Source organism: Oryctolagus cuniculus, chromosome X, assembly GCF_964237555.1.
Source record: "Oryctolagus cuniculus chromosome X, mOryCun1.1, whole genome shotgun sequence".
Taxonomy (NCBI): Eukaryota; Metazoa; Chordata; class Mammalia; order Lagomorpha; family Leporidae; genus Oryctolagus; species Oryctolagus cuniculus.
This window is the reverse complement of record NC_091453.1, coordinates 90,146,909-90,173,546: the sequence shown is the minus strand read 5'-3', so window position 1 is coordinate 90,173,546 and position 26,638 is coordinate 90,146,909. Positions and strand designations below refer to the sequence as shown.

Genomic DNA, 26,638 nt, shown 5'->3' with positions numbered 1-26,638 from the left:
CCCCCAAATGGCCACTACTGCTGGCGCGCTGCGCAGATCCAAAGCCAGGAGCCAGGTGCTTCCTCCTGGTCTCCCATGAGGGTGCAGGGCCCAAGCACTTGGGCCATCCTCCACTGCCTTCCTGGGCCGCAGCAGAGAGCTGGACAGGAAGAGGAGCAACTGGGACAGAATCCGGCGCCCCAACCGGGACTAGAACCCTGGGTGCTGGCGCCACAGGCAGAAGATTAGCCTAGTGAGCTGCGGCACCGGCCCCATTATTTATTTTTTTATCTGAGAAGCAGAGAGACCACAAGAGAGAGAGTTCCTGTCTGCTGGTTCACTCCCCAAATGCTGTCAGGGGCAGAATTGGGCCTAGGCTAAAGCCAGGAGTCAGGAATTCAATTCAGGTCTCCCATGTGTGTGGCAGGAACCCAATTACTTGAGCAATGACTGCTGCCTCCCTGGGGTCTGCATTGTCAGGAAGCTAGAGCCAGGAGCCAGAAGCAGATATGGAACCCAAATACTCATGTGGAATGCAAGTATCTTAACTGGCATCCTAACTGCTAGGCCAAATACCCACCCCTCATAGTCACCATCTGTACAATAGATCACTAAAGCTTGTTAATTGTGTCTAAAGGAAATTTTGTACCCTTCGGTTAGTATCTCTCCTTTATCATCAACTCCCACATCCCTGCTTCTGGTAATGACCCATTGTACTCTCTACTTTGTATGAACATTTTTAGATTCCAAGTATAAGTGAGATCATGCAATATTTGTCTGTCTTTTCCTGGCTTATCTCACTTGGCTATTGTCTCATGGACTCATCCATGTTGTTACAAACACAAGATTTCCTTATTTCTTTTTTTTAAAAGATTTTATTTATTTGAGAGTTAGTTACAGACAGAGAGAGGGAAAGACAGAGAGAAAGGTCTTAAATCCACTGGTTCACTCCGCAAACAGCTGCAATGGCCAGAGCTGGGCAAATCTGAAGCCAGGAGCCAGGAGCTTCTTCCGGGTCTCCGATGTGTGTTCAGGGGTCCAACCACTCTGGCCATCTTCTACTGCTTTCCCAGGCCATAGTAGAGAACTGGATCAGAAGAAGAGCAGCCAGGATATGAACTGGGTTGCAAGCGCCACAAGTGGAGGCTTAGCTACACCACAGCTCTGCCCTACCTCTTATTTCTTAAAGCTGAATAATATTCCCTAGTGTATACGTACCACATTTTCTGTATATTTCTGTATTTGCTCATCTGATGATGGGCGGGTAGGTTTCTTCCTAATTTTAACTATTATGAATTATGTTACAGTGAACTTGAGACTGGAGGTATTTCTTTTTTTTTTTTTTAAATTTATTTATTTGACAGGTAGAGTTTTACAGACAGTGAGAGAGAGAGACAAAGAGAAAGATCTTCCTTCTGTTGGTTCATTCTCCAAATGGCTGCAATGTCCAGAGCTATGCCAATCTGAAGCCAGGAGTCTCTTCTTGGTCTCCCATGCAGGTACAGAGGCCCAACCACTTGAGCCATCCTCCACTGCTGTCCCAGGCCACAGCAGAGAGCTGGACTGGAAGAGGAGCAGCTGGGACTAGAACCTGGCACCCATATGGGATGCTGGCGCCGCAGGCTGAGGATTAACCTAGTGCGCCACGGCGCTGCCCCAACTGGAAGTTTTTATTCTACATACTGATTTCATTTACTTTGCATATATTCCTAAAAGTGGATTGCTAACTCATATAGCAATCTTTTTATTTTTATAAAGAATCTCCATGCTCTTCCATAATAACTGTATTAATTGACATTCCTATCAATAGTGCACAAGGGGGGCTGGTGCTGTGCCATAGCAGATAAAGCCACCGTCTGCAGCACCGGCATCCCATATGGGTGCCAGTTCAAGACCTGGCTGCTCCACTTCTGATCTAGCTCTCTGCTATGACCTGGGAAAGCAGTGGAAGATGATCTAAGTCATTAGGCCGCTGCCCCGGCGTGGGAGACCTGGATGAAGTTCCTGGCTCCTGGCTTTCGATCTGTACAGGTCCAGCCAATGGATGGAAGCTTTCTCTCTGCCTCTGCCTCTCTCTGTAACTCTGCCTTTCAAATAAATAAATAAATCTTTAAAAAATAAAAAATAAATAAAATTTTAAAAATGGTGGCCCCTGGGTTCCCTTTAAAAAAATAGTGCACAAGAGGTCCCTTTTCTCCACACCCTTGCCAAATTTTATCTTTCATATTTTTGATAACAGATATTCTGACAAGTGAGAGATGATACATCATTGTAGTTTTTCTGTACATAGAGTCAATAGATATGGATTATATCTTAAGAGAATATACATCATCAACTTCCATCCTGGGCTGCTCATCTGCTTTCTTGTAAGTACTCATTTTCACAAGATTTTTGTTTTAACCTTCCAGTTTAAAAACTGAGCAAATTTAATATGAATATCTTCTCTCCCCCTCCTCAGTCTCTCTCCCTCTCTCTCCACCTCTCTCTCTCTCTCTCTCAGGTAAAATGTGGCATTTTTCTAGACCATAACTCTCCTATATATATTTCAGCAGAGGTGGAAGTGTTCTGTATCTGTGCTATCCAACATAGTAGGAACTAATTATCTGAGTGTTTTATTTAGGAATTAAATATTGAGTACAAAAATGTGTCTACTGTGATGGAGTTATTCTCTAATTTCCTTTCATTTTAACTGAGTTAAAATAGCTGCATGTGTTTAATCATTACCATATTTGACAATAGCAACTCTATACAGTTTTTATTTTATTTTTTAATATTTATTTAGTGACAGCGACAGGAAGAGAGATAGAGTAAGAGAGTGAGAGACTGAGACAGAGACAAACAGATCTTCCATCTGCTGTTCACTCCCCAAATAACTGCAAAAGCTAGGACTGGGCCAGGCCAAAGCCAGGGGCCTGGAACTCCATACAGGTCTCCCACATGGGTGGCAGGGACCCAAGTATTTGGGCCATCATCAGCTGTTCTCTCAGACACGTTAATAGGGAGCTCAAATGGAAGATAAGCAGCCGGGGCGCAAACGTACACTCCAGTGTGGGATGCCAGTGTCACAAATGGCGGCTCCAAACACTGCACTGCAATGCTGGCCCCTATATGTTTTTTCTGCACCTTGCTTTATGACTTAATAGTATATCCTGGAGCCCACTCCATAACAATATAGACAGGGAGTCATTGTTGCTTTTTATAGCTGCATTGTACTCCAAGATATAAGTGTACCATAGGTTATTCAACTAGCTTCCTATTAGTACATATCTATTTTGTTTTCACTTTTCTGCTGCTATGAATTGTTCTGCCAGGAATGGTTTTATGCTTATGCCTTTGTGGGTTTTTTTTTTTTTTCATTTTTTTTAAGGTGGGGGTGGGGGATAGATTTCTAGAAGAGCAATTGCTGGTTCCAAGAATAAATACCTGTGTAATTTTATTAGATCGTATCAAATCCCCTGAAAAAGCATTGTACCATATTATAGCACCACCAGCAGTGCATATGAATATGTGATTCCTAACTGGCTTTGTAAATAAGAAAGATTTTAGGTTTTCTTTCTTTGCATCTCATTAAAAATTAGGTTGAGAATTGAGAATTTTTTGAGAGAGAACAAGCACACAGCTAGATTTTTTGAACACACTATAAGGAAGTAACAGGCAAGCAGCTCAGGTAGGGACTAACAACTATATGGTTAATATCTGCAGTGAAAAGCTGTTTGTATCTATAGCTCTTTTCCTTCGCAAGATGTTTGATTGTTTTTTGGCTTTACCTTTTCATTTTCTTTACATGCTAGAAATATAGTCCATGTTTGTGATAAAAGTCATAAGTATTTTTCTTAATTTGTAATTTTTCACTTCAGGTTTTCTCTTGGGTTTTGTTTGATCTTTTTTTTTTTATTTTGTGGCCATGTAAAATCAAACATATTGCTCATTTCCCTATTGCTTCTGGATTTTAAGCCATATTTGGAAAAGTTTTCTCTCCTACTATATCAGATAAATTTCTGAGGGTACATTTTATGGGCAGAAGAAAGAAGAGGTGCCATATGGGACATACTAATGTGTCAGGTATAAGTAAACCCTTAAGGAAAGTGACTATCATGTGAGTTTATTGAATGAATGCAGATTTCATAGGTACAGCTTTAGGAATATAGTGGTTCTTCCCCCTATATCTGCCCCCCAACCCCCACTCCTGTCCCACTTCCTACTCCCTCTCCCATCTCATTCTTCATTAAGATTCATTTTTAATTAACTTTATATACAGAAGACCAACTCTATGCTAAGTAAAGATTTCTACAATTTGCACCCACACAGACATACAAAGAATAAAGTACTGTTTGAAAACAAGTTTTACAGTTAGTTCTCATAGTACAACTCATTAAGGTTAGAGATCCTATATGGGGAGTAAGTGCATAGTGACTCCTGTTGTTGATTTAACAGTTGATACTCTATTTATTACATCAGTGATCACCCAAGGCTCTTGCCATGAGCTGCCAAGGTTATGGAAGCCTTTTTTTTTGACAGGCAGAGTGAGATAGTGAGAGAGAGACAGACAGAGAGAAAGGTCTTTCTTCCGTTGGTTCACCCCCAAAATGGCCACTACGGCCAGCACACTGCGCCAATCCAAAGCCATGAGCCAGGTGCTTCCTCCTGGTCTCCCATGCGGGTGTAGGGCCCAAGTACTTGGGCCATCCTGCACTGCCTTCTTGGGCCACAGCAGAGAGCTGAACAGGAAGAGGAGCAACTGAGACAGAACCGGCACCCCAACAGGGACTAGAATCCAGAGTACTGGCGCCGCAGGCGGAGGATTAGCCTAGTGAGCCACGGTGCCAGTGAATGGAAGCCTTTTGAGTCCACAAACTCTGTCAGTATTTAAACAGGGCCATAAGCAAAGTGGAAGTTCTCTCCTCCCTTCAGAGAAAAGTACCTCCTTCTTTGATGGCCCCTTCTTTCCAATGGGGTCTCACAGAGATCCTTCATGCATATCATTTTTTGCCACAGTGTCTTGGTTTTCCATGCATGAAATGCTCTCATAGGTTTTTCAGCCAGATCTGAATGCCTTAAGGGCTGATTCTGAGGTCAGAGTGCTGTTCAGGACATTTGTCATTCCGTGAGTCTGCTATGTGAACTGTTTCCCATGTTGGAACATTCTCTCATTTTTTTAATTCTATCTCTTGTTATTAGCAGACACTTGGTCTTTTTTTTTTTTTTTTTGACAGGCAGAGTGGACAGTGAGAGAGAGACAGAGAGAAAGGTCTTCCTTTACCATTGGTTCACCCTCCAATGGCTGCTGTGGCCGGCGCACCGCACTGATCTGAAGGCAGGACCCAGGTGCTTCTCCTGGTCTCCCATACGGGTTCAGGGCCCAAGCACTTGGGCCATCCTCCACTGCACTCCCGGGCCACAGCAGAGAGCTGGCATGGAAGAGGGGCAACCGGGACAGAATCCGGCGCCCAGAGCGGGACTAGAACCCGGTGTGCCGGCGCCACAGGCAGAGGATTAGCCTATTGAACTGCAGTGCCGGCCAGACACTTGGTCTTATTTATGTGATCCCTTTGACACTTATTCCTATCTATATGATCAATTATACACTTAATATCACTTTAGCACATAAGATGGCATCTTTGAAGATATTTCACCAAGTTGAGCAAATTAGATGTTCATATGGAGGTTTTGGTCTTGTGCTTGTTTTGAGAACTCTTAACTGTACTCTTTTCAATCTCTTGTAGATTTGGGTACAGCCCCATTTAACTGGTAGAGAAGGTCTTATACATAGAAAAACTCCTTGTTATCTAAAAAGGAGTCCTCAGACATCTAAATGGGAGGCACCATACTCCTAGGAATAAGGCAGATGGCAAAACTAGTTCAGGAATCTATGACTCTGGCCTAACGAGGACCAAAGAGGCCTAAAACCTCTAGTTGAGGCCAATTAGAGGAGGCAAGACTGAAACTATGTAACGGTTGCTTCATCCTTCACATGTGTTGTCTGAGCAGAAGGTATCAGTTAGCATCCTACAAGAGGATGCTGGTGTGGATTACAGGGTACCTCAGTTTCCCAAAGTAGCAGTTTCTCCCTGCTTGACTGCATCATTTCTTTTATTAATGATGAGCTTCTAGGATTCTAGATCCAGCTTGGACTAAACCTGCTTTGAATGGAATCTCTTTGAGGTCATACATCATGGGGTGGGCACTAATAGCCATCTTTCTTCTTGTGGACATTTCCAAGAATGCATGTATAGAGATCAAGCAAAGGAAAGTGTGTGATACAGGTATAGAATGGGACTGACAATGCCTAGCACACATCAGACCCCAAAACATTAATAAATGAATGTGATGCAAGAATAAGCAGGATCAAAAACTAGGTATATGTTCTTTCAGTATTTTATACACATAAAATATTCAAAGAGAATTGAGGGCACACTATAAAATTACTATCTTACAGTGTTCTTAGAAGTTTATTTCTGTTTATAGAAATTATGATTTTTTAGTAGGGATAAAAAAAAGAGCCAGCATTGTGTAATAGCAGGTTAAGCCACTGCCTGCAATACAAGCATTCCATATAGGCACCAGTTCAAGTCCAAGCTGCTCCACTTCCAATCCAGCTCCCTGCTAATGCACCTGGGAAAGCAACAGCAAATCACCCAAGTACTTGGGCCCCTGAACCCATGTGAGAGACCCTAAAGAAGCTTCTTGATTCAGCCTGGCCCAGCCCCTGCCATTGTGGCTATTTTGGGGGAGTGAACCAGCAGATAGAAGATCTTTACCCACCCCGACTCTTACCTCCATAACTCTGCTTTAAAAAAAAAAAAGGAAAAAGAAGAGAAAATGAAGAAAGATATGACTTGGTCATCAGGTCAGGTTACAGGTCTGAAAGCCTCAACTAGAGAGCTAGACAAGGGGTACGGGCATGGAAAAGGGTGTAGTGTTTGCAGAGTGAGAGTGGTAAATGAATGTTATTCCTGCAGGCCAAGATCCAGTATTTTCCACACACCAGTAACAACCCTAGATTCATTTGGAAGAGGAGCAGCCAGGACTAGAACCAGTGCCCGTATGGGATGCTGGCACTTCAGGCCAGGGCGTTATCCCACTGCGTCACAGTGCCAACCCCAGTATGTGTTAATTTATTAGTGCCCGTTCTCCATATTTTACTCTGTATATAATCCATTAACTCATATTTAATCATATACATACATTCATTTTATATAATTGGATTACATTTTACATTATATTTTATGACACTCCTATTTCATTTAATATGATTTATTTAGTGCATTTGGCATGTTTTGAAGTTTTAAACTTTTTTAAAGTTTCCTTATTTGAAAGGTAGAGAAAGAGAAAGCAAGTGACCAAGGGAGCATGAGCACACTGCCCTATCCTATGATTCACTCCCCAAATGCCCACAATGGTCAGTGTCCAAAGCTGGGAGCTGGGAACTCAGTCCAGGTCTCCCACGTGGGTGACAGGAAACCTACTACTTGAGCTTTCACTGCTGCCTCCCAGGATCTAAATTAGCAGGAAGCTGGAGCCAGGAGCCAGACCCAGGCATCAAACCCAGGTACTCTGGTATGGACATGAATGTCCTAACCAGCATCTTAATAGCTATGCCAAACATAGAGGCTGGCACAAGTGGCAAATCAGACAGATATTGGATCTCTTTGTAATGATTGTATTACAACACACATATATTTAATTGGGGAGCAATATTTGATCACATTTAGACTGTTTTTAAATTGACAATAATTATGTTTACTAGGGGTTTTATAGCACAGTATGGTAACAAGGATTGATAACAAATAATTATATATTTTAAAATAGCAAGCAAGATGATTTTGTCCTCTTTGGGAAAGTTTAATTGTCCTATTTGGGAAGTTTAATTGATAATGCCTTATATGCATTCTCCCTTGATATCATTGACCTATCTATTATTAAGGGATATTTTGTATAATAAGAAATATTAATAATTGTAGGACAATTCCAATTAATTTCTTCCATATTTCCACACATCTTTTACAATTTTTTGTGCAGGTATAATTTGATACTTTGTATTTTTAGTGTTTTAAAAGTACTACAGCCAGCGCCACGGCTCAGTAGGCTAATCCTCCGCCTGCGGTGCTGGCACCCCAGGTTCTAGTCCTGGTCGGGGCACTGGATCTGTCCCAGTTGCTCCTCTTCCAGTCCAGCTCTCTGCTGTGGCCCGGGAAGGCAGTGGAGGATGGCCCAAGTCCCTGGGCCCTGCACCCACATGGGAGACCAGGAGGAAGCACCTGGCTCCTGACTTCAGATCAGCGCAGTGCGCCGGCCGCAGTGGCCATTGAGGGGTGAAAGGAAGACCTTTGTCTCTCTCTCTCACTGTCTACTCTGCCTGTCAGAAAAAAAAAAAAAAGTACTACAGTGGTGAGTAGCCTAGTGGTTAAGATACTCGTGTCCATATCAGAGGGTCCTGGCTCCACCCCCAATCCCAGATCTTTCCCAGTATACACACTGGGAGGCAGCAGGCTATGTTTCACATATTTTGGTCTGAATTGAGTTCCAGGCTCCCAGCTTTGGCCTGGCCCAGTCCCAACTGTTGCAGGCATTTGGGGAGTGAACCACCAGATGGGAGATCTTTCTCTCTCTCTCTCTCTAATTAATTACTTTTTAAAATTCCTAAAACATTGTTTCAAGAACAACTGAATAGCAATGCTTTGCATTATATAAAATTATCAGCTCACAGGGTCTTTTGAGTAGTTTCAGGCTTTGAATCCTGGCATTAATTCCTGAGGTGGTTTTCTGAGATCAAGTTACCTAACGTTTAATTTCTGTTCCCTGGACCAAGGAATGGGGATGGTGGTTGTCCTGGGCAGCACTGTGAGGATTAAGATGGGATGCAGTATGAAACACCCTCCCTGCCATAGGTGTACACATGTGAGCAGCTTGGTGGTCAAGTGCCCTCTCAAGGGACAAGAGCTTATGCTGCTTCCTGGATGCAGTTCCACATCTTACGAACAGAAATCCACGTAGTGGCCACACCCAGGCCTCTTAGCCCACAGTGCAGGATTTCATCCTCAACAGAAGGGAGGTGATTGCCAATGAGGACATAACACAACCCAGGATTTATCTCAGAGGAGTCAGTCCTTAAGCTGGGGACTGAACCAGCAGTTGGAAGATCTCCTCTGCCTCTCCTTTGTCTCTTCTCTCTCTCTCTAATTGCCTTTCAAATAAATAAATTTTTAAAAATAGTTTAAAAATAAAATCAGTCATCTATGCTTCCATCTGGAAAGATAAGTGGAAATTACATCCAAAGTGAGCAAAAGAAACAATAACAATTAGAGAAGATTTAAGTGAACGTGTAAGTAGGAAACCAGTAGAGAAAAATCAATGAAAGCAAAAGCTAATCTTTGAAAATATCATTAAATTGATGTGCTTTTACCTAGGTTAACTAAGAAGACAAAATTATCAATATCATAAATGAAAGGGGAGCCATTGCTACTGATCCATGGACATTCATAAGGCAATAAAGAAATATGACCAACTCTATGCCCATAAATATGATAACCCAAATGAAACAGACTGATTCAGGCACAATGTACTGAAAATCACACGGACAGATCATCTGAATAAGCCTATATTTATTAAATGAATTGAATTAATAACTAATAACCTTCCAAAAGCACCAGATTAAGTTCACTGGTGATTTTTACTAGCTTTGAAAGGAAGAAACTATATCATTTATTGATTATGTCTTCCAGAAAGCAGAATCAGATGGAATCCTTCTAAATTACTTTATGCAGCCAGCATTATATTAGTATAAGGTGTTTAGCAGGAGTGTGTTTAGCCTACTGATAAAAATGTCCATCTCCCACATTGGAGTACCTAGGTTCATTTTCTGGCTGTGGTTCCTGACTTCAGCTTCCTGCTAACACAGACCCTGGGAGGCAGCAGTGATGGCTCAAGCAGTGGTTCCTGCCACCCAAATGGGAGAACTAGATTGATTTCCTGGCTTGTGGCTTTGGCCCCAGCTAGTACTGTTGCAAACACTTGGAAAGTGAACCAGTATATGGGAGCATGCTGTCTTCCTCTCCCTCTCTAATTAATTAATTAAAAATAGGTAAAGACATTACAAGAAAGGAATCCTTCAGACCAATTATATCTCACAAGCAGAAAAATCTTCAAAAATATTAATAAAATCCAACAATGTTAAAATTATTTGGGTGGACATTTGACATAGAGGTTAAGATGTTTCTTGGATGCCTGACTCCCATATTAGTGTACCTGGGTTCAAGTCCTGGCTCTGCTTTCTATTTTTTTAAGATTTTATTTATTTATTTGAAAGGTAGAGTTACAGACAGTGAGAGAAAAAGAGACTGAAAAGTCTTCCATCTGCTGGTTCACTCCCCAGATGACCATGACAGCCAGAGCTGAGCTGAACTGAAGCCAGGAGCCAGGAGCTTCTTCTGGGTCTCCCATGTGGGTGCAGGGGCCCTGTACTTGGGCCATCCTCCACTGCTTTCCCAGGCCATAGCAGAGAGCTGGATTGGAAGAAGGGCAGCCGGGACTAGAACCAGTGCCCATATGGGATGCCGGCACCGCAGGCAGAGGATTAACCTGCACCAGGGCACCAGCCCCCTGACTCTGCTTTCAAATCAAGCTTCTTCTAATGCAAACCTTAGGGGGAAGCAGATGATGGCTCCCATACCTAGGCTGCTGCCGTCCACTTGGGAGACTCTAAGTTTTCAGCTCTTGGCTTCAGCCTGGCCTAGCCCCAGCTGTTCAGGTCATTTTAAGAGAGAACCAGCCAATAGAAGATCTATCAGTCTATCCATCTGTATCTATCTTGCTTGCTCTCCCTTCTGAATAAATAATTTAAATAATATAGACAAAGAATTATACACTATGATCAGCTGGGATGTAGTCAAGATATGCAAGGCTGATTCAACATTCAACACTTGCCTGTAAAGAATATTCAGTCTTGTTTACGAAAAATGTCTCTAAAAGTAGGATGAGGGGAATATATGCTCCTCTAGAAACTCAAGTGAAGCATTCAATTAGAACTTAGACACTGTTCCTTCATGGTCATTGCAGAAGGCTTCACAAAAATAGGTGGCATTTGAATGAATAGGGTTTTAGTAGTCAGGGGAGATATATAAAGGCATCACAGGATGAATCAATGGTGTAGTGGTGAGAATGTGCCAATGTGTGACGTAACTGAAAGACTGTCCAGTGTTTACAGGGATTGTGTAGGACTTGGAGAGGGAAGAGCTGAATTAATTTTTTTCTTTCTTTCTTTCTTTCTTTCTTTCTTTCTTTCTTTCTTTCTTTCTTTCTTTCTTTCTTTCTGACAGGCAGAGTGGACAGTGAGAGAGATCGACAGAGAGAAAGGTCTTCCTTTGCCTTTGGTTCACCCTCCAATGGCCACCACGGCCGGCGCGCCGTGCTGATCTGATGGCAGGAGCCAGGTACTTATCCTGGTCTCCCATGGGGTGCAGGGCCCAAGCACTTGGGCCATCCTCCACTGTACTCCCTGGCCACAGCAGAGAGCTGGCCTGGAAGAGGGGCAACCGGGACAGAATCCGGCGCCCCGACCGGGACTAGAACCCGGTGTGCTGGTGCCACAAGGTGGAGGATTAGCTTAGTGAGCCGCGGCGCTGGCTTGGAAGAGCTGAATTTCTGACTGAGAGCCATGGACCTTGTGCCAGAGACTCTGGATGGTCATATGCATGTCAGTGGTTCCCAAGCCTGGCTGATCATTAGAACCACCTGGCGGCAGACAATGGGAGTGTGTTTTCTTTGTTTTGCTGTTTGTTTAGAGTGAAGTGGGGAAGGGGAGCTAATACCATAGTACAGCAGTCACTTGTATGACTATGTACTCTATTTTTACTTGTTTACCCTTAGTGGATATTAAAGATATCACTTCATATAAAAGTACATATAAATATATGCATATAAATGTATGTGACATGTGCATAAATATGCATGTACAATGTGTTTCCAGGAATTATGTGTCTAAGAATAAAATAATTCAATCAATATGCAAGAAGTTCTGGAAATTACACAACTGTGCCTTCAAATAGGTGGTAACCAGCAGTGGGTGAAAATTCTCATGGATATGTCACACTCCTGATCAGAAAAAGAAAAAACAGGGTACTATGTTGTGGCCCAGCACACACACTCAAACACATGCATGCGCACATACAGAGAGAAAGAGATCTTCCATCTTCTGGTTCAGTTTCCAAATGGCTCTAAAGGCTGGGGCTGGGCCAAACTGAAGCCAGGAGCCCAAAACTCCATCCAGGTCTCCCACATGGGTGGCGGAGGCCAAGTACTTGGGCCTTCTTTCACTGCTTTCCCAGGTGCATTAACAGGGAGCTGGATCAGAAGCGGAGTAGCCAGGACTCAAACCAGTGCTCATATGGCATGCCTGCATCAAAAGTAACAGCTTACCCCACTGCACCACCACACCAGCCCCAATGTTTCTCATTTAAAAAAAAAGTGTTGGGCACATAGTAGGAAACTTAGGAGATGTCAGTACTCTTCCCATCTTGCCTTTCCTCTCTTGGGGGGGAGGGAGGGAGGGAGAGAGCAAGGAAGGAAGGGAGGAATTTAGGAAGGGAGGGAGGAAGAAAAGAAGGAGGGAAGGAGGGAAGGAGGGAGGGAGCAAGGAAGGAAGAGAGGAATTTAGGAAGGGAGGGAGGAAGAAAGGAAGGAGGGAAGGAGGGAGGGAGCAAGAAAGGGAGGGAAAAAGGGAGGGAAGGAAGGAGGGAAAGAGCAAGGAAGGAGGGAAAGAATAGAGGGATGGAGGAGGAAGGGATGGAGGTAGGGAGCAAGGAAGGGAGGGAGAGAGGAAGGAAGGAGTTGAGGAAGGGAGGGAGGGAGGGAGGAAAGAAGGAAGGAAAAAGTTGTTCTGGATATAAACTGAAAAATGTTGACTCCCAGCAATACTTGAAAATGTAACAATTTAAAAGTGTATATGTAGAAATTCATTACATGTCCACATGAGCTTCTATAGCAATTTTTTTTGTGGTAGAATCAGCTGCCTTATGAAGTCTCAGAGAAAGAGTGTAGTCACAGTGTGTTCATTTCATGGAATGATTTCCCAGTAGTCTAGTATACCAGAAAACTTCTCCCTTTTCCTTTCTATTTCAGGAGCTTTTCTATTTTTTTTAATTTCTGGATTAACAAAAGAGAAGTTTGTGCACTTCAAGCCTCAGGAATAGATCTTGATAAGGAAACTAAAAGTGTGAATTTGCAGGCCGGTGTTGTGGCATAGCGGGTAAAGCTGCCGCCTGCAGTACAGGCATCCTATATGGATGTCAGTTTGAGTCCCGGCTGTTCCACTTCTGATCCAGCTCTTTGCAATGGCCTGGGAAAGCAGTAGAAAATGGCCCAAGCCCTTGGGCTCCTGCACCTACGTGGAAGAAGCTCCTGGCTCCTGGCTTCGCATCGGCGTAGCTCTAGCCATTGCAGCCTATTGGGGAGTGAACCAATGGATGGAAGACCTCTCTCTCTCTGCCTCTCCTATCTCTGTGTGACTCTGACTTTCAAATAAATAAATAAATAAATAAATCTTTTTTTTAAAAAAAAAAGTGTGAATTTGAGTTGGCTGGGTGGATAGTTGAAGTGACTCAGCAGGTCCCATTATAAAGGCACCTTGGAGATACCACTTCCCTCTCACCAGCCTCATTCCTTAAACAAGATAAAGTCATTGAATCCACCCAGCAACTCAGGGGTGTTTAGTATTTCAGCCCTCAGAATACCAGGACAAAATTGACATCACCACTTTACCTTCTGTGTACAAAATATTCATTTTGTGTATTAGGTCAGCATATGAATAATTTGTGAAAGGGATGATGAATGACTAAAATATAGCAAGATTTTAAGCATGTTGAACCCAAACTTTATTCCCCTTTTTCCTGGATTTGAAGGTATATGTACCAAAAATAAACATAATGTATTGAATACAGTTTATCCTTCATCATCTCTCATGCTTGAACCTGGAATATTTCCATCTTGTAGACACTGATTCCTCACTCATTCCACACTTATATCCCAAATAAAATCTATATTATCATTACTTCTGATTATTCTCATTTATATTATTAAAATGAATACTTTACAAAACCTTGACAGCCCATAATTTTGTTGAATGAAGGACTGTCATCTTCTCTGTACCATAACTGCAAAGTCAATTATTTTTTTTTTTTTTTGACAGGCAGAGTGGACAGTGAGAGAGAGACAGAGAGAAAGGTCTTCCTTTGCCGTTGGTTCACTCTCCAATGGCCGCCGCTGCAGCCGGCGCACCGCGCTGATCCGATGGCAGGAGCCAGGATCCAGGTGCTTTTCCTGGTCTCCCATGGGGTGCAGGGCCCAAGCACCTGGGCCATCCTCCACTGCACTCCCTGGCCATAGCAGAGAGCTGGCCTGGAAGAGGGGCAACCGGGACAGAATCCGGTGCCCCGACCGGGACTAGAACCCGGTGTGCCGGCGCCGCAAGGTGGAGGATTAGCCTATTGAGCCACGGCGCCGGCTTCAAAGTCAATTATTTTTAAATAAAGGAATACTAATTAGAATGACCAGTGCAATGACTGATGTGACCTATTTCTTTCCAGTTTATTTACTTCAGCATTTGTCCATTTAGATACCTTATAGATTAAATGTTGGAGATACACACACACACACACACACACATAATCCAGTATTTAAAAAAAAAAACAACAACAAAACAGTTTCCTGTGTTCCTGGAGCAAATCAGATTGTTCCTAGTTCTTGTCAAAACATCGTATGATATGGCCTGGCACTGTGGCATAGCGGGTAGAGCCACCACCTGCAGTGCCAGCATCCCATATGGGCGCTGGTTTGAATCCTGGCTGCTCCACTTCTGATCCAGCTCTCTTCTATGGCCTGGGAAAGCAGTGGAAGATGGCCCAAGTCCTTGGGCCCCTGCACCAGCGTGGGAAATCTGGAAGAAGCTCCTGGCTCCTGACTTCAGATTGGTGCAGATCTGACCCTTGCAGCCATCTGGGGGGTGAACCAGTGGATGGGAGACTTCTCTCTCTGTCTCTACCTCTCCTTCTCTTTCTCTGTAACTCTTTCAGATAAATAAATAAATCTTTTTTAAAAATCATTGTATGATAAATGATGAACTGAATGAGAACACCATTTACTGTTTTAGTTCATAGAAATATATTGTTCACCCAATGTTGTCTTCATGTAAGAAAATTTATCTGGGATATCATCGAAGACTCATAGTTTGAGATACCATCAACAAGAGAGTCTACAGTACTATTGTCACTCATCTTCTGATACATCTAATAATCATAAAATATCTTCCTCTGTCAGTTTTCTTCTCTTTGCCAGAATGGAAGGTAATTTAGAAAAATCTTCTGTGTTCAATGGAAGCTGGATTTAAAAATACAAAGACTGTGGCATCTCTATATTTTTATGACTTTTTGAAAAATAGTGTAATACTTTGAACAATGCACTAAAAAAACTAAACAATTTAATATCAATTACTTCTTTCATTATTGCTTGATTCTTAGTGTAGGTTATTCCATCATTCTTATTTTTCAGCCCTTTCAGTATAACTGAGAATAATTAAATCTCAGGATGATGAATAGCAAAAATATCTCAAGATATAGGAAAATAAGATCAATAAAATCCTATAATTTTACAAAAAGGCCAAATAGCCCCCATGTGGTATGGGCACATACATTTAAAAATAAGAGCTTGTCCTGTGAAGGGACAACTTAATACTTTATCCCTTTTAGTATTTTTTGTTCTACTTAATAGTATTGGTTGAACTCTTTAATTCACACAATTATTCTTAGGTGTTTAAATTTAACTGAAAAGTTATCCCTGTTAAATATACGCGTGGGAATAAGAGAGGGAGGAGATGTTCAGTTTGGCACATGCTCAATCGGACTTGCCCCAAACAGTAGAGTTAGAAACGTGCCAGGGGATTCCAATTCAATCCCATCAAGGTGGCATGTACCAATGCCATCTCACTAGTCAAAGTGATCAGTTTCAGTTCATAATTGATCATAATGATAGGATTAAGTGTCAAAGGGATCACATAAACAAGACTAGTGTCTGCTAATACTAACTGATACAATTAAAAAGGAGAGAACGATCCAACATGGGAAGCAGGATACACAGCAGACTCATAGAATGACAGATGCCCTAAACAGCACTCTGGCCTCAGAATCAGCCCTTAAGGCATTCAGATCCAGCTAAAAAGCCCATTAGAGTTTCTCAGGCATGGAAAGCCAAGACACGCTGGCAAAAAAAAAAAAAAAAAAAAAAAAAAGAAAAACCTAAATGAAAGGTCTCTGTGAGTGAGATCCCAGCGGAAAGAACAGGCCATCAAAGAATGAGGTACCTTGCTCTGAAGGGAGGAGAGAACTTCCACTTTGACTATGGCCTTGTCTAAATAATCAGAGTCGGCGAACTCAAAAGGCTTCCATAGCCTTGGCAACTCATGACAAGAACCTTAGGTGATTACTGACGCCATAAACAAGAGTGTCAATTGTTAAGTCAACAACAGGAATCACTGTGCACTTAAACCCCATGTAGGATCTCTGTCCTTAATGTGTTGTACTATGCGAATTAACGGTATAACTAATACTCAAACAGTATTTTACACTTTGTGTTTCTGTGTCAGTGCAAACTGTTGAAATCTTTACTTAGTATATACTAAATTGATCTTCTGTATATAAAGATAATTGATGTTTACTACTGTTTGAGACCTTCTAAATTAATAATATCCCAGATTTATTTATTATATTTTGTATGCTGTGATTTATGGTTCCACACATCAATTGGTTTTGCCATTCAGCTTTCAGTACAGTATCTGTTTCTGTATAGGTGAATGATAGACAGTAATCCATTCATGAAACAGGTGTTTGCTAGGTGATTACTGTTTGCCTAACAAGTTGACTGCTAGACACTAAGCAGGAAAGGTCCCTCCCCTAATTGGGTTTTCATTCTCTTTTGGATGCACATGAAATAAACAATAAGTAACTGAATTTCAGTGGATGAGGAGAGTCACAAAAAAATGTGTGAATAGTATATAAAATAGTATTATTGAGAGGGTGGTCAGGGATGCCGAGGACCACTCAGTATAATAACTCCAGAGAGAGCTCACATAGATTACACCATGGATGGTGATCCCTAGAGTTGTGTTGTGCTTTATCCCTAACAAAGGACATGATATGGATGTGACTTTGGAGCTGAGACCTGGGTGACAAGAACAAGCTGTGTTTGTGAAGATCAATTGATGTTAGACTAAGGATCATCACACCTGATATGGGAGTGATTGTGACTTGTTCCAGGAAGAGACACAAGCCAGTGCGGCTGGAGACTGATGGAAAAGTGAGAAAAGGTGTAAGAGATGAGATAGATGGGAAACTATTGCTCGGCATGGCATACAGTAGTACTCTGCCCCTGCTGAAAATCTTAACCCATTTCCATAGTTGAGTGTACTGTCTCAACATCTGAGAGCAGTGTAGCACATCTATTTTCTCCACAAACTAACACACCCGCATACCTCAACATTCTCAGCTGCTCTTTTGGATTCTTATTTCTGTGGGGTAGTAGATGCTATCACAGAACAGACTGTCTAAATGATCCCACCACTAAATTTTTGTTACATCGTTTTGTAAAACAAACCAACTAACCTCTTAGTTTCTCTTTTGTGACAGATCTTCTTGCCCAGGGCAGCCCCTCCTAATTACAGTGGATCACCCACTCCAAGACTGTGATTCTGTAATTATCCTTACTCCCTTAAGCCAGCAATGCCTCTCTCTCTTCTACCTTAATGAGTATGCACATGGATGAACAGATTAACTCACAAAAGATGAGAGCTCAAAACAGAATTCCATGGAGTAGCCACTTATGGATTCTACCAACTCTGGACAAGGAAGTCTCTCACATCACTGGGCTTATCATCCATTTTGTAATGATCTTCTTCCCTCTGCACACACCGCAAAAGAATATAAGCCTTAAGCACTGGGGCACTATTTTGTTCATCATTGTTCCCCTTTTAACCCAGGGCATATGGATTCGTCCTAAATGTCTATCTCTAGAAGGTCTGGTTGAACACATAAGAATACATAGACATATCAGAGCACCATAAAACCATTTTAAAACAAAGGTGTAATTTTATACCTAGTCATGTAGAACTATGTTCTGTATTTTTGTATATAGTATTATGTGAAACATGAAAAGGGATTAGCAATATATGCAGTAATCCTGTCTGTGTTTTCTAATTCTGTGCTGTCAGAAATGTACTCATTAAGCATATCAGAATTATTCCAGCAGTAGTTGCCAACTTCGTGGGTGAGTCACCCTTAATATTCCATCAGTTGAGCCTCCGAATTGCTACATCCCCAAACAAAAACCACATGGAACAAAAGAATTGTTCAGCTGAGCTTAGTCAACCCACAAGATCGTGAAAGGTGTTAGCCACCCCAAATATTGTTGTGGTTTGTTACATGACAGTAGATAACACCTTAGTTCAATGTTGGCACTTTTGTCAACAGTCCAGCTGAGCTCCCAGTCAACAGGCAACATACACTGCCGTGATAACCAGCCTATTCAAGTCTTCAGATGCCAGCAGTTCCACCTGCAATCTAAAGGTAAATTCATGAGAAATGCCATGGGGGAAACACCCAACTGAGCCCAATGAACCCACACAAACATGAGATAATGATGATGATGATAGCAATAACATCAGTAATAATGATTATATTGCTGTTTTAAGTTGCTATTTTGGAGCATTATTTGATACTCAGCAACAGATAATAATATTGTAAAGTGAAGCAAGTTAGTGTGTAGACCTAAAAGATTTTTACTGTGCATATCCAAAACAAATGTATCATGTTTAGGATTATGCTTAGTGGAATTGCATGATATATCCTGATCTTAAACTTATTTTTCATTTAAAATTAGTCTTGGCTATAGTTTGTCATTAAAAATACAACCACTTTATTCTTTGCAATGTGTAAGGACTAGTGCATTGAATTTTTTAGTAATCATATGACATAGATATGGCTGAATTGTCTCCCTTTTCATTCTCCTCTTACTTTTCCTCAGAGATGACCATGCTCTTAAGTTGATGTGCATGTTTTTATAGTTTTAGTAGATATGTGTATATCCATTAAAAGCATATATAATTACTTTTGGACATATAAACATTTTGACAATGGTTTAATAATAAATTGTATTTTCAACTTTTTTGTGTAGTTAAGGGATCCACCCATTTTACTCTATGAAGATACAGACCATTCATTTCAGCTGTGCATAGTGTTCAGTTACATAAATGTACCACAACTTTTATTTAGTTCTCTATTAATTTACTTTTTTCTTTTTACACAGTGCTACAGTGAAGATATATCTCTGTACATTGCACCTTCCCTCCCAGTGCTGGCAAATGTTTTAGTATTTTACCAATCTCATCTGACCAGGATTTCCCAAATCTGTCCTTACCTAATAGTAAACCAAATTATGCTAAACACTCAGAATTCTTGGTCTTTGTCCTTGAGATTCTAGGTCAGAAGGTTGGTGAAGGAGTCCAAAAAGTTTTGATTTTTCAGTAGTACTTTCAGAAAGATTATAACAATTTAAACTTTCACATGCATTGTATGGCAGTGTCTGTTTACCCACATTCTTTATGTTACCAATTTGAAGTGCAATATGATAAACATATGTACCTGTATGTGAACAATAGAAAATGATTTGTGACACAATGTACCCATGACTCAGATTTGTAGCTGAGTGATATTTAGCACTTTTCTTTGCAATCCTCACACTATCTACTTCCGAACCATTTGTTAGGACAAGTGGACAGAGCATAGTGTGTTGTAAGGGTTAATTTTATATTTCATGTTGACTGGGCCACAGGGTGACCAGGCATTTACTTAAACATTATTTCCAGATGCATCTGTGACGATATTTCTGAATGAGATTAATATCTGAATTGATAAAGTAAAACAAATTGCCCTCCCTAAAATGAGTGGGTCTCATCCAATCCATTGAAGGCCTGCATAGAATGAAAGGCTAAGTAAGAAGGATTCCTTTCTCTCTGCCTGTCATCAAGCTAAAACATTGATCTTTTGCCTTCACACAGGGACTTGGACTGGAACTTACATTACAGGTTCTCTTGCATCTCAGGCCTTCAGACTCAGACTGGAACTATGTTATTAGTTCTTTGGGTTTCCAGCTTGCTAACAACAAATCTTGCAACTTCTCAGCTTCTGTGATTGTGTGATCCAACTCCTTTTAATAAAGTCTCTTTCCCAAGTGTTTGGCCTCTGCCACTCATGTGAGAGCCCTGGATGAAGCTACTGGCTTTGGGCTGGCCCAGCCCTGGACATTGTATCCATTTGGGGAGTGAACCAGCAGATGGAAGATCTCTCTCTCTCTCTCTAACACTGCCTTAAACAGAAAGAAAGAATGAAGAAGAGAGAGAGAGAGGGAGAGAGAGAGGGAGGGAGGATTGGATGGATGGATGGATTGATGGATGGATTTCTATTCATCCTACAAAGTGCAAATCATTAGCTGAACCTGTAATCTCTTGAATCGTGGGATATCATGACAGTATAGGGCTTTAGTCCAACAGCATATGTTTTCATTAGCCACCATGTAACTACTACCCTGATCCAGATGTAAAATATTACTAGCTCCTGCAAAGACTCCCTCTTGTCATTCTCCCAGCTGTTTTGACCACTGGCCTTATGCAAAGTTCTCTAGTGTTCTAAGTGCTAATTCTAATCAATTTTTCCTGTAAGATATCAAAGATATATGGGTCCTGAGTTCAGCAACATTAGTTTTCATAGAGCAAAGCTGTTTTCTAAATAGATTGCAATACCTACTCAGTTATTAACACTCACTACAGGAATCTTTCATTTCACTGTTGGGTTTCCTCTCCCTAGTGGTGGTGTTTTAGTTAACCTCCCAGAATGAAGTAAACTGGCTTTTCTCTAAATACCTTTGAACCCCTAGATGACAAGTTGTTATGAGAGAGCAAAGTGGGATTTATGAGTATTTTTGTATCCTTATTTACATTTTTCTGCATTCTGTACTTTTTTGTATTAAAATTCTAGCTATATGATAAGCCCTTCTAAAGAAAAGCATTATTTCAGCTAAAGAGTAAAGCCCCTACTTCATTAGATATGGCCATTCTAACTCTAGAAATTTAGCCTACAAGAGTTGAGTAATCTGGGAAATATGTAAATAAAAGGAAGTCCATAGAAGCACTGATGTAAAAATGAGTCATACAACCACCACAATGTCAATCAACAAAAATGTGGTTCCATAAGTTATTAGCATACTAGTGAATGTTTCTGTATCTAAACATAGGAAAGGTAAAAATGGCCACCTGTGCAGAGCACTTTCCATGAATGGAGCTTACAGCACTGGAAGTTGCTCTGAGTAGGTAAATCAGTGAGTGTGAAGGTCTTAGAATATTACTGCACACTAATATAAACTCCACACTGTGCACTTAGCCTGCACTAAATTTATTTTATATATACTTTCTTCAATAATAAATTAAACAGCTTTACTATACCTTTTCTACATTATAAACTTTTTACTTTTGAACTCCTAAAATAACGCTTAGCTTAAAACATGGAGATATTACATAACTGTACAAAGTTTTTTCTTTACATCCTTTTCCATAAGCTTTTTTTCTGTTTTCAAAATGTTTATATTTGGGGTGGGTATTGTGGAACAGGAGGTTAAACCACCACTTGGGATGCCTGCAACCCATATCAGAGTGCTGGTTCAAGTCTCAGCTTCCCCACTTCCAATCCAGCATTTCTGCTAATGCATGTGGGAAAGCAGTAGATGATGACCCAAGTACTTGGGGGGTCCCTTTCACCCATGTGGGAGACCCGGTTGGTGTTACTGGCTTGTGGCTTCATCCTGGCCCAGCCCCAGCAATTGTGGCCATTTCATTTGGGGGAATGAACCAGCTCATAGAAGATTCTCTCATTCATTCTCATTCTCTCTTGCTCTCGCTCTTACTCTTACTCTCGCTCTCTCTCCTTTACAAATAAAATTAATATAAATAGGCCGGTGCTGTGGCTCACTTGGCTAATCCTCCACCTGCGGCACCGGCACCCCAGGTTCTAGTTCCAGTTGGGGCACCAGATTCTGTCCCGATAGCTCCCATTCCAGTCCAGCTCTCTGCTGTGGCCCGGGAAGGCAGTGGAGGATGGCCCTAGTGGGAAACCAGGAGGAAGCACCTGGCTCCTGGCTTCAGATCAGCGTAGCACGCTGGCCGTAGCAGCCATTTGGGGGGTGAACCAACGGAAAAGGAAGACCTTTCTCTCTGTCTCTCTTTCTCTAACTCTGCCTGTCAAAAAATAAAAAAATGAATATAAATAAATATTTATAAAGCAGTTGGGCAATTCTGAATCAGCATGGTATGCTCTGTCCCTAGTGGCTGAATCCAGTGGAGAGGGACACACAATGAATTGAAATTTAACCTCATCCCAATCAAGCTTTGCTAGAAATTACTACCATTTTATAGGAAACAGTGAGGAGGCATATATTGATGATGATGCCACCAAGATCCAGATTGAGAAAATATAGACTATGTTTCATCAACAATTACACTGAAGGGGAAATTTACAAGTAAGAACCTATCTATCAGGGGCCAGCACTGTGGTGTAGCAGGTAAAGTCACTGCCTGCAGTGCTGGCATCCCATATGGGTGCCAGTTCAAGACCCAGCTGCTCCACTTGCGATCCAGCTCTCTACTATGGCCTGGGAAAGCAGTAGAAGATGGCCCAAGTCCTTGGGCCCCTGCACCCGCGTGGGAGACCTGGAAAATTCTCCTGGCTCCTGGCTTTGAATTGGCTCAGCTCCAGCTGTTGCGGCCAATTGGGGAGTGACCCAGTGGATGGAAGCTCTCTCTCTACCTCTCCTTCTCTTTTTAACTCTGACTTTAAAATACATAAATAAATCTTTTCAAAAAAGATAAATTATTTTTTAAAAATAACCTATATATCAAAAGAAATGTAGGTGATATAGCAATCAATCCAAATGTGTGGATCTTTTTGTTATCTTTTTAATTTTTAATGTATGCATAGTAATTGTACATAATGGAGCACAGTGTGACATTTTGATATATATATAGGTACAATGTGTAATGATCAAATAGAAGTATTTTGCACGTCCATCACCTCACATATTTATCATTTATTTGTGTTGGGAACATTCAAATCCCTTTTACTAGCTATTTTTAAAATATTCAATTAATTGTTCACTATCACTGTACTATTGTGCAATAGAACATTTGAAGGTATTTTTCTATCCAACTTCAACACATTAATATTATGACTTGGGAATTTGAATAAGAATTGGACATAAAATGAGATCAAAGAATTGTTAACTATTAGATGTGTTACCAGTATTGTGGCTTTATTTAAAAAGAATGTTCTCATCTTGTAAATATGCACTTTTAAATATTTTTGCCCAAAGTGATATTGTTTAGAATTTGCTTCAAAAATAGCATCTAAGGGTGGGCAGTAGGTGAGAACAAAGATGAAACAATGTTGGCCATTAGTAAATTGTAGAAGCTAGGTAATAAGTACATGGATTTATATTATACTATCCTATTTTTACATGTGTTTGGAATTTCCTATAAAGTTAAAATAAAGGTACTAGAAATTATGAAGAGAATGCATTTATTTTAGTCAAAAAAGGGGGGGGGACAAAACAGACTGGTACTAAGAAGAATTAGGAAAAAAAATTACTCTCATTGACTCATTTTCTGTTGCCACTTTCCCCCCACCCCCCGGGGAATTCTGGTGTCCAGAAAACTGGGTTTTGGGAGCAAGAAGGACCTCAGTTTGGGAATGAGGTGGGTAGGGCAGATGTTCTTTGCATTTAAAATTTTGACATCTTGCTCATCAGATTTTCTTGCATTAATTGTATCACTTTTAAAATTGCCTTAAAATATTGTTTCTCCTGAATCCTGGGTTTTTGTTTTTGTTTTTTTGCATCCCCTTAACTTCTGTACTTCAGCTCTGGTAATGAGGGGAGGGGGAATCTTGGGAGCAGAATTAAGGGAAGTAGGAATTGCCAACTGCCCCTGAGAAGATACTGCCCTTCCCTAGCAGAGAGGCCCAGGAATACACAAGGGAGGGTGGTAGATCTCAGGCTAGTGACGTTAAAAGGGACTTGGAGAGAGGGTGAGTGGGAGGGGGTCGGGCCGACAAGCCCCGCCCAACTCCAAGGGGCAGGAGGGGGCGCAGGATGGAGGTGGGGCCGTTGCGGTGACGAAAGCCTAATGTCATCTGCAAGCTCTGCTTCCATATCTCCTTTCCAGCTTGAGAGTCAGGCGGGCTTCTCGGCGCTACCTGTTCCCGGGGGCCCTCAGGGCTTGCGGTCCAGGGGCAGCCGGGGAGAGCAGGAGGCTGCAGGGCGGCAGGTGAGGGGCCCGAGTAGGGGTCCCTAGGGTTGGTGAGGGAGAGCTGCCTGGTGCCGCCGCCCACCTCAGGCATGGGCGCCCCGAAGCGGAGCAACAGAGAGCACCTGCGGGTGGCAACTGAGGGGCCCGCAGGTGGGCGCCCCGGGGGCGATGGCTGACCTGCCCCTGCCCCCCCCCCCCCCCCCGGCTACGGGCCCCCCGGGATACCTGCTCCCCTGCGCGGCGCCAGCTTCTCCGCACCCCCGGCCCGCCCCCTAGCTCCTGGTGGTCGGCGGGGGACGCGGCGGCTGAGGGCCAGGACCCGGGCGCAGGGGAGGGCAGCGGGAAGGGGTCGATGCAGGACAGCGGGGCGGCGGGACCGGTGGGGGCGTCGAGGCAGCGCGGAACCCTGGGCTGCAGCCGCCCGCTCTCCCCGACCCCGCCGTCTGCAGGTCTGCAGGTCTGAGGCGCTGAGTGTCGCCGCGGGGCACCGGGGAGGAGCGTGCGGAAACCCCATCTGGGACCCCAGACCCCTCCTTGGGCCGTGCCTCCCCCTCCTCATTCTGCCCGCCCCGGTCCTACCCGGTCCTCCGCGGTCCTCCCCGCCATTCTCCATTTTTGTGCCTACTGAGGCCTGGAGATGGACCTGCAGGGAAAATGGTGGTCTTCGGGGGAGGGAGGGGCTCGGAGTGGGGCCCCTGGAGGACGCAGGGGGCCTCTCAGGGTCGGAGAGTGACGTTTGCCAGCGGCCTGGGCATCTGGAAAGGTGCATAGTAGGGCCTCTGTCCTCGGTGCTGATCCGTCCACCAGGGATTCAGGCTCTCTCTGTCTTTTGTCTCCTAGGAGAAATGGAGTCCAAAGAGGAACAAGCAGTGAAAAACCTCAGCGCGGAAACTGTCGACCAGGAAAACGAAGGAGAGGAGCAGACCCCTGTGCAGAATGAAGATGAAGCCCTCCATTTGGGAGGGAGTGAAGGCCAGAAGCCTGAAGGAAGTGTCAGGCGGGGGCGAGTTAGGCGACTTGTCCCTAACTTTCGATGGGCCATACCTAATAGGAATATTGATCACAGTGATGTGGGAGATGATGTAGAAAGGTTTGTTGGTCAGATGATGGAAATCAAGAGAAAGACGAGGGAACAGCAGATAAAACATTACATACGCTTCCAAACTCCTGAACCTGACAATCATTATGACTTTTGCCTCATACCGTGAACCCTAAAGTTTTCCTTGAAGTCAATAATGTGGCCATTGTTTTACAAGCTTGTATTTTTTCTGATTTTTTTCTGTAATCCTTGTGTTTCCACTATATTTATTTACCTCAGTCTAAGTTTCTGTCAGCATAGCAATTGCATCTGTTTTGCAAAAAAAAAAAAAAAAAAAAAAAAAAAAAAAAAAATTTCTTTCTATAATTTGAAATCAATAAAACAGTTTAGAAGGCATTCTATATATTCCATCATCTTACTCTTCTACCCAGTCTTATTTTTTCCTTAATTTTACTGTTTTCTCCCAGCTACGCAGACTCAAAATCTGAGTTATCTTTGACAATTTTTTTCTTGCTTCAAGCCAATCATTATGGAATGAACATATACTTTATTCAGTATCTGACATCATTTTAAGAGTGTATGTCTTAGTAGTTTTTAAAGAACATGAGTCTGTTAGTGCAAAAAACACTTTGGGGGGAGAGAGGTTTAAGAATGTAAGACCTCTGGCATGCATCCTCCAGATCCAGAATGGAATTTTACGATTGTCATTTTTAACAAACACTCAAGGTAATTTTTTTTTAGATTCATTTATTTTATTTGAAAGGCACAGTTACAGAGAGGCAGAGGCAGAGGGAAAGAAAGGTCTTCCATCTGCTGATTCACTCCCCAAATGACCACAATGGCCAGAGCTGAGCTGACCCAAAGCTAGGAGCCAGGAGTTTCTGTCAGGTCTCCCACAAGGGTGCAGAGGCCCAAGGACTTGGGCCATCTGCTGCTGCTTTCCCAGGCCTTATCAGGGAGTTGGATTAGAAGTGGAGCAGCTGGGACTCAAACCAGCACCCATATGAGATGCCACCACTGCAGGCGGTGGCTTTACCTGCTTCTGCTTGGCCCAGCCCTGGCTGTTGTGGCTATTTGGGGAGTGAAACAGTATATGGAAGATTCATTTCTCTCTCTCTCTCTCTCTCTCTCTCTCTCTGCCTTTCAGATAAATGAATAAATCATTTAAAAAAAAGCCCAATATTACAAAGGCAAACATCAATAGCCCAGACCCAATAAAAATGGTTTGATTA

The 26,638-nt window shown here is 42.4% G+C and overlaps 1 protein-coding gene across 4 annotated transcripts in view; it reads left to right on the top strand.

Annotated features, from left to right (window-relative positions):
• Positions 1-25,819, top strand: part of BEX4 (brain expressed X-linked 4) — a 39,097-nt gene extending 13,278 nt beyond the window's left edge. Inside the window, exons 1-2 of one of the 4 annotated variants that reach the window (XR_011385332.1) lie at positions 23,633-24,385; positions 24,817-25,254. Coding sequence is in view for 3 of the 4 variants with exons in the window: in XM_070066439.1 (XP_069922540.1) it covers positions 24,457-24,517; positions 25,208-25,575 (429 nt within the window). In the remaining variant the exon portion in view is untranslated. The other 3 variants (XM_008273121.4, XM_070066439.1, XM_008273122.4) reach the window with 3 other exon arrangements.
• The last annotated feature ends 819 nt before the right edge of the window (positions 25,820-26,638 follow it).